The sequence below is a fragment of the Platalea leucorodia genome (assembly GCF_965183815.1).
Source record: "Platalea leucorodia genome assembly, chromosome: 23".
Lineage (NCBI taxonomy): Eukaryota > Metazoa > Chordata > Aves > Pelecaniformes > Threskiornithidae > Platalea > Platalea leucorodia.
Genome location: NC_138845.1, coordinates 2,338,468 through 2,346,269, shown reverse-complemented (window position 1 = coordinate 2,346,269; position 7,802 = coordinate 2,338,468). Strand labels below are relative to the sequence as shown.

The window sequence follows — 7,802 nt, the reverse complement described above, 5'->3', positions numbered from 1 at the left end:
CCGTGCTGGGAAGTGCAGGGAAGGGGGGAAGACGCTGGGCTCGCCTCTGAACAGAGCCCCACGCCTGGTGATTTGCTTCTGGGATGGGTTCTGGTGCACGGGACCAGCGAGGGCTGGGAGCTGCAGGCAGGGATGCCGCGTTTGGGACGGGTCCCCAAGGGTGGAGGGAAAGGAAGCCTCAGACCGCAGCCTGGAGGGGTTTTGGAGCCGATCTGCAGCCGTTCCTGGGCTGCTCCCACCACGCAGCGCGGGCGCAGCCCCGCGGTCCCACCAGGACGCTGGCAGAAGGTGTTTGGACTCTCCATCCTGGCTCAGCCAGACCCATCCACTCATCCCAAAGGTGGTCCTTCACCATCTTCACCCACCAGATTTCCCATCATCTGACAGACCCCTGTTGCTCCACCAAAGAGTTAATTGGGGCCGCACGGTCCTCTGGGGATACGATGGCTGTGCGCAGCAATTAACACCCTAATCCAGCCCGCCAGCCCCATCACGCATATTAAAAGTGGGATTTTCCACATGGGGTGGACGGGGCAGTGGAGCCAGGCCTTGGGCAGCACACTTTCAGCAAAGCTGCTTAGATGCTAAGCTTTATTAAATGAGTCAGGTCCGCTGACAGGATTTGGGGGGCTGATTAACATGAAACCCAGGCTGGTTTGTGCGGTGCGGCTGTGTTCGTTACGGCAGAGGGAAACGAAGGTTCAAGCAAATGGGCTCAAGTTAGAAGAGCTCAGGCAGGAAAATCTCCAGAGGCAGCTCAGCAGAGGACCTTTACTTTCAGGCTCCCTTTTGCAACCCACAATGTGACCATCAGGGTTGAAGCCAGGAGGGAAGGGACTCATGAGTGGGAACAACCCCAAAATTGAATTGTTGGAAGCCCTGAGCCCTGGAAAAGAGCTGCTGGGCCCCAGGGAGAGGCTTCAGTGGCTGCCAAAAGAATTCAGCAGAAGTTATTGCAGATAGATAAATAGATAGATGATGGATAAATGGATTCTGTAGGTACCACTGATGGACAGAAAGCAGTTGATGCCTCTGGAAGATGATTTTGACCTCAGTTCCTAATGTCCTCAACATGTTGAGCGACTCTCCTGCTGGAATTCCTTAACATCTCCTTGTCCCTTTGTTGCAGAGATCAGAGATGACCAAGACGTATGCCAAGGCCAAAGAGATGGCGGAGCTCGTGAGCACCCAAGCCTGGATGGACGACACGCTGAGCTCTAAAGATGAGCTGAAGGAAGAGGACGGCAGGCAAGGTCCTTTTGGATTGATGTCTGGCTTGAATGAAGAGCACGACAGCATTGAGGAAGAAGAGGAGGAAGAGGATGATGGGGAAAAGCCGAAAAGAAGAGGACCAAAGAAGAAGAAAATGACCAAGGCGAGGCTGGAGCGGTTCAGGGCCCGGCGGGTGAAGGCCAATGCCCGGGAGCGCACACGGATGCACGGCCTGAATGATGCTCTTGACAACCTGAGGAGGGTGATGCCCTGCTACTCCAAGACTCAGAAATTGTCCAAGATTGAGACGCTGAGGCTTGCGAGGAACTACATCTGGGCCCTGTCTGAGGTGCTGGAGACGGGGCAGACTCCTGAAGGGAAGAGCTTTGTGGACATGCTCTGCAAGGGCTTGTCCCAGCCCACCAGCAACCTGGTGGCTGGCTGTCTGCAGCTGGGACCGCAGACCTTGTTCCTGGAGAAGCACGAAGAAAAGTCCCCGGTGTGTGAATCGGCCATATCCAGCCACTCCTTCAGCTACCAGTCCCCAGGGCTCCCAAGCCCACCCTACGGGACGATGGAAACACATCTGCTGCATTTAAAGCCTCCGACCTTCAAGAGCTTGGTGGATGCTTCCTTTGGAAACCATCCCTCTGACTGCACCACTCCCCCCTACGAGGGTCCCCTGACGCCGCCCCTGAGCATCAGCGGGAACTTCTCCTTGAAGCAAGATGGCTCTCCAGACCTGGATAAATCCTACACCTTCATGGCCCACTATCCCTCAGTCAGCCTGGCTGGAGCACATGGACATGCCTCTCACTTCCAAAACACAGTGCCCCGCTACGAGATCCCCATAGACATGAGCTACGAGTCCTACCCACACCACGTGGCCGGGCCTCAGCTCAACGCCATCTTCAATGAATAACAAAGCAGAGTTAGACCCAAATTCTTGACGCAGAGAGAAGTTCAGCCGCATCGTGGAGCTGTTTCTGGAACGGACACAACTGGAGCGAGGTTATTGCCGCTACGGGGTGAGAGACTTCTGAGCATCTCTGCAGGACGTCGCTGTGGAAGGTTCAGCTGGCCCTCGGTCCTCTCCCAGCAGGTCTGTGCTGGTGCCACCTTGCTGATTTCTGAGCTGTCCCCAGGAGCCACCTGAACCCTTCCTGACAGCTGAACTTTGAGCAGCCACCACCGAAAGCTGCGCCGTTGCCTCCCGCTCTCTCTCCCCCAGAGATGCTCGTGAAGGTGGCTTCACCCTGCAGCGCTTTCTGCCTGAACGCACTCCAGCACTTGGGATTGTCCATGGCCAAGACGTTACAGCTCCTTTTCCTCCCTCCCTGGGGTGGTGGGGCACGGGCACACCTCTGTCTCGCCTCAGGTGGAGACAAGCCCCTCCTGCCCCTTGGGATGACCCCTTCCACGTGCTCTGATGGGGTCATGGTTTTCCGAGTCCAGCCACGGCCAGGCGGGCTGGCAGAGGTGGGAATGATCTGGACCACTTGCAGAAGACCAACACGGTTGCTCCTCCTTGAAGCTTCCCACCCAACGGAGAACCTTATCTTTGCTGCCACCGCATCATCCAGGGACGGCATGGTCCAGCCAGGCTCCGAGCTTCTCCGTCATGGTCCCTCCGCTGCTCCTCTGCGCTGAGCCCTGCTGCCCGTCCTCTCCTGAGCCTCGGACCTCGCCCGTGACCTACAACCAGCCTGAGATTATCAGCACACGGATCTTGAAACCTCGTTAAGGGACCATCGATCTTTCAGAGCACAAATACCTGGCTGGAAGAGGAGCTCTCAGCTGAACCCTTGCTCCTGACTAGGGCCACGTCTTCTTACGGTTTGTAGCGTTACTTACCACGATCTGTGTCCTGAAGACATCCTGCCAAAAGAAGTGTGTCTTAATTTCCTGTTTTATTTATTATTTGCTGTGTGGTGGGGGGGTCTAATTTATTTCCTTCCATTTTACATGAAATGTGGAATGTGCTAAATAACCTCCTCATTTTCCAGTTGACTTCCAAGTGCTTAGTTGGAGTTAGCTTTGTGGAGACGTGTGGTTTTTGCAGTGCTGTTGCTCCAGGATTATTTATTAGCCATTATTTATTTAATTTATTTTCTTCCTGCCCTCACGGTCTATTTTCTGGTGATAAAACCAAGTATTTAACCAAGGGGTTACATATTTAATGTTGAACTACATATTTAACATTGCCATTTCTTGGGTTTTGGAGGCTGATCGTGCCCAGCGGCTCCCAGCTTGTCCCTTGTATTTCTATATGAGCAATAACTTTTAAAGGCTATGCAACTATTTTTGTTTTCAAGAAAATCCAGGCAACTATTTTTGATGTCCCACTGGCCTTGCGAGCCCGGCTGGCCAAACCTCCCTGTTTTGCAGAGGTGTTTTGTATAGAGTTGGGAATTTGGAGATGACTTGAGCTCCGGAGGTCCCTGCCCAGCCCCTGGGTCCTGGGGCTTTTTCCCTTTTGTACTGAGAGCAAATGTTTATCCTTTTGTAAAGAAAGCAGAATTGGGTTTTTAGCTCAAATAAAGTTGTGGTCTTGTTTCAAGCAGCATCGCCCCGGGGCTGTCATCTCCGTTTCTGTGACCTTCCAGATGGTGGTGGTGGGGAGGGGTTGGCTGGGGGGAACCAGAGGATCCGAAATCCCCCCGCGCTGGGGTCCAGCTGGGGTCCCTGACCTTGGGGCTGGGCTCCATGGGCTGCTGCTGGTGGCCAGCACTGGCCATGGGACTCCCTGGGAAGGGAAGGTCATCTCCAGAGGCGTGGGGTGGGTGGTGGTGGGCTCGGCTGCGGGGCGAGGGTGGGTGCATTTAACACGGAGCTGCCGCTGGCCGTGTGCCGGGGCTCTGCCCGTCTGGCCCCGGCGTTCGTGGGGTGCGCGTCACGAACACACGCGCACACACATGCAGACGTGCATGCAAACATGCACATAGTCACACATGTGCCGCCCCAGACGCACACAGGTGTGCACCTATACGGGTGTGCCCATGCAGGCATGCACACCCAAATAGCACACTACGTGCACACGCACGTGCAGAGAACCCTTTGCACGTGTGCACGCTGACACACCACGCACGTACAGGCTGCTGCATCGACCTGCACAGGCCTGCGTGTGCACACTCGTGAGCAATGCGTAAATGCGCACGGGGAGATGTGCACGTGCAAGCACACGCGCACGCGGGTCGGCTCCGCGCCCGTGGCCGTGCAGGGGCAGTGGGACGCATCCTGCCTGCTCCGCGAACGGCAGCGTCGTGCCTACGCAGGGGACACAGGCGTCCTGACTTCACCCTAAGCCGTCGCCCCTACCGAGAGCGGGGCTGTGCGTGCCCTGGCCCCCCCGGCACCCACGAGCCCTCATTTCCCAGCTGCGCTAAAAACCTGAAACAGCTTCTGGCTGCCATCGGGGCCTCTCCTCCCCGCGGCCCCTCGCGCGGGGACCCCACGTTCCACGTGTCCTCGCACACCTCAGTGCCTCTCCGTCCCCCAGCCCCGCGCGCCGGCTGCTGCCGGGAGCCCGGTGGGAGCTGCCGAGCGCCTCGGCCCCGCAAGCTGTCCCCGGCACGCGGCTGCCGCTGCCCCACGCGGGGCGAGGGCGGGGGGCTCTCTGGGGGGACCCGCAGCTGCAGCCGTGCCGCAAAGGGCTGGGGGAGATGCTGCGGCCCTGAGCGGGGATGGCGCTGAGCCGCACGGGCGGTGTGAGCTGGGCAGGGGGCTGCCGAGGAGAGGGGACCTCGCGTGCTCCCCAAGCAAGCGGGGAGCGGGCTGGGCTGGGGATGCACCGACGTGGGGATGCACCGAGCTGGGGATGGGTCTGCGCCGTGGGCTGGGGGTTATTGCAGCCTGTGGAAATGGAGAGACCCTTCCCAGCGTGTACGCACACCATATATATGCACACACACGTTCAAAACACTCCAACACGTACACACGTACGCACATAGGGAGAGATACGTGCATAAGTAGGTACAACATCTGTGCGTGCACACGCAGACTCAACGCTCCTGCACAGCTCTGTGCTGGATACCTAAGGCCGTGCACAAATGCGCACGCGTGCACACAAACCCACACGCCTGCCTTACACCCACAGCCCGGACACCTACGGACGCGCACACGCGTGCACCCACCCACAAACACGCACCCGCTGGCAGCGTCGCCCGCACAGCGATGCTCTGGGAGCGGTGGGATGAGGACAGCGGCCGCCTGCCCGCTGGTGCCCAGGGTCCAGCTGTGCCCCCAGCCCCCCCGGCCCTTCACTCGCTGGCCAGTGGCCAAGCCCTGCTCGGTGCCAGGTCCCCCGGGTGCCCGTGTGCCCGACAGCAGGGGAATCGCCCCTTCCAGCAGCCCCAGCCTGTGCCAAGAGGGCAGGGAGCCGTGCCAGGCTGGGGCAAACGCTGGCCCGCTCCTGCGCCGGCCCCGCAGGGCTGCGTGTGCGCACGGGCGTGCGAGAGCACAGCTGGCCCCCGGTACGCGTGTGCGCGGGGGCAAGGGAACACCCCCGCCTGTGTGCACGCAGGGCGAGCGGTCCGCGAGGAGCCCCGGGGTCGTGGCTCCATGGGCCGGCACTGCCGAGAGGAGCTGAGAACTGGCACACTCGCTGCACCACACACTCCCCAGCACCGGCACAGCCTGGGAGCCGATGGGGCAGGTCCCCTGGGTGGCCAGGGTGGGGTCCCTCTCCACCCCACGCCTTGGTGGGTCCCCGCAGCCCCCCACCAGCCGCCTCCTCGCAGCCTGGGGGGAGGCTGGGAGAGGTCCCGCAGGCGGGGGGGACGGGGCAGGCAGGGTCTGGGTGCTGGGAAGGGCTCCTGGGGAGGCAACGCCGCTTCTCACCAGGCCGGGTGAGGACTCACAGATCCTCTGGGGACGAGTGGGTGCCCAGGAGCTGGGCCCTGCAAGTGGAGTCCATCAGCTGCACTTACTTAGCCTTAATGACTAATTAGCCTCTAGGACAAAGGAGCCCTTGTTAAAAACTCTCCCCTTCCCATCTGATGGTACAGCTGAGATGGGAGGACTCTCTTTTCCTGGAAGAAGGTCCAGGGAGGCTGGAGCAGGTATTGGGAACCTCTGATGGTCCACTGTCTCCTCATGGTCCAGCTCCAATTGCCAGGTAAGCATCGGTTTTGGATGCGGTGCAGAGGCAGCTCGGGACACCTCTTGGGCTTCCACAGCTTTAACTCCACCTGGGCCCACGTGGAGGTCGGCTTGGATGGCAGAGCAGCCCTTCCAGCCCCTCTCTGGCACCCCAGCAGCCAGCCCCATCCTTGGGCGAGCTAGCTGAAAACCAGGGCTCTTTTTTTTAAGGATACTGGAAGGAAAAAGTCAGGCGGGGAGTGTGCGAGGTGAAGGACGACCATGAGGGCTGAAAAGGCCAGCTGGGAACAACCTCCTCCACTGTCCTTCCCTGGGCAGGTGGAGAAGACCCCAAGGCAGGGACGCTTTGCCCCCCACCCCATACGGGGCATCCCCACGGCGGCGGTCGGGGTGTCCAGTGCCAGCCGGGCACATGGCTCGGTCAACGGTGGTGGTGTCCATGGAAGAGCCACAGCTGGGAGCAACTCTTTGCTCTGAGGGTCCTGGCTCCAAGTCGCCCTGGTTTCCACAGCAGGGTGGGAGTGCCCAGAGCTGTTTAATTGCTAAGTCTTTTTAAACCCCAGATTTAAAAGCTGTAATTCTGATATTGTTTGTAATCTGATAACACTGTGAGCCACTGAGCTCCTAATGTGCCCAGCTTGGGAAACCATGAGGATTTTCCCACTAAGCCGAAATATCAGACTGTTGATTCTTGAGTTAATCGTCTTTTTCCCCCTTGGGGACATCAGATTTTGGCAACTAACTTTCTTGCTGATTAGTGCGGGCTGGTGGGAGAGGAGCCGCGCACGGTCCCAAGATGATCAACGTGGTGGCACCGTGCTTGATCCTGGGGAAACTGGGATGTGCCAGGATGCAGCTTGTCTGCGCCCCCCAGGCACCGAGGGTTAAACTGGGCTTGTGCAAAGCCGTGACCCTCGGGCTCACAGCGTGTCTTGGGAACCAACCCGGCATTTGCATGTTTGCAGCCTTCAGGACCGGTCTCTTCTTTCCATGGGTCCAAGCTGTTGCTTCTGGACATGGCTGTGCAGGCGGGTAGCTCCTGTGCATGGGGTGTCCCCACCCCTGCATCATCCAGCATCCTCCAGTCCATCCGCCCAGCATCCTACCGAGCCCTGGAGCGGTGTGCCTGCGGCTCCGGCCACCCAGGAGCATGGGACTGGGCAAGGTCGCAGCCCAGGAGATCGATCCCCTTGGATGTGCTGTGGGATGGATGCCTGGGAGAGGAGCCTGGCCAGCTGCAGTGCCCCAGCCGGCACCTCCCGGGCTGGCCTGTCCTCTGAGCTTTCAAAGGCTGGGGATCCATGGGTGCTCCACCACCCTGCTACCCCCCCTGCACCCTGCCCGGGCTGGGGGACCCAAGGGAGGGCAAGGTCCCCTTCCCACATCCAGCCTGGCGGAGGTGGGACGGGGGTCCCCATCCCGCCGGCTCCTCTGGAGCCTCCCACCAGTGCGGGGCGGGTAATTCGCACAAATCCCGGCGCTGGCTCTGC

The 7,802-nt window shown here is 59.5% G+C and overlaps 1 protein-coding gene across 1 annotated transcript; it reads left to right on the top strand.

Annotated features, from left to right (window-relative positions):
* Positions 1-1,138: 1,138 nt before the first annotated feature.
* On the top strand, positions 1,139-2,134 carry NEUROD4 (neuronal differentiation 4; the record flags this gene model as incomplete). Its single annotated transcript, XM_082332531.1, has 1 exon — positions 1,139-2,134. The coding sequence occupies one exon, from the start codon at positions 1,139-1,141 to the stop codon at positions 2,132-2,134; it is 996 nt and encodes a 331-aa protein (XP_082188657.1).
* Positions 2,135-7,802: the final 5,668 nt, after the last annotated feature.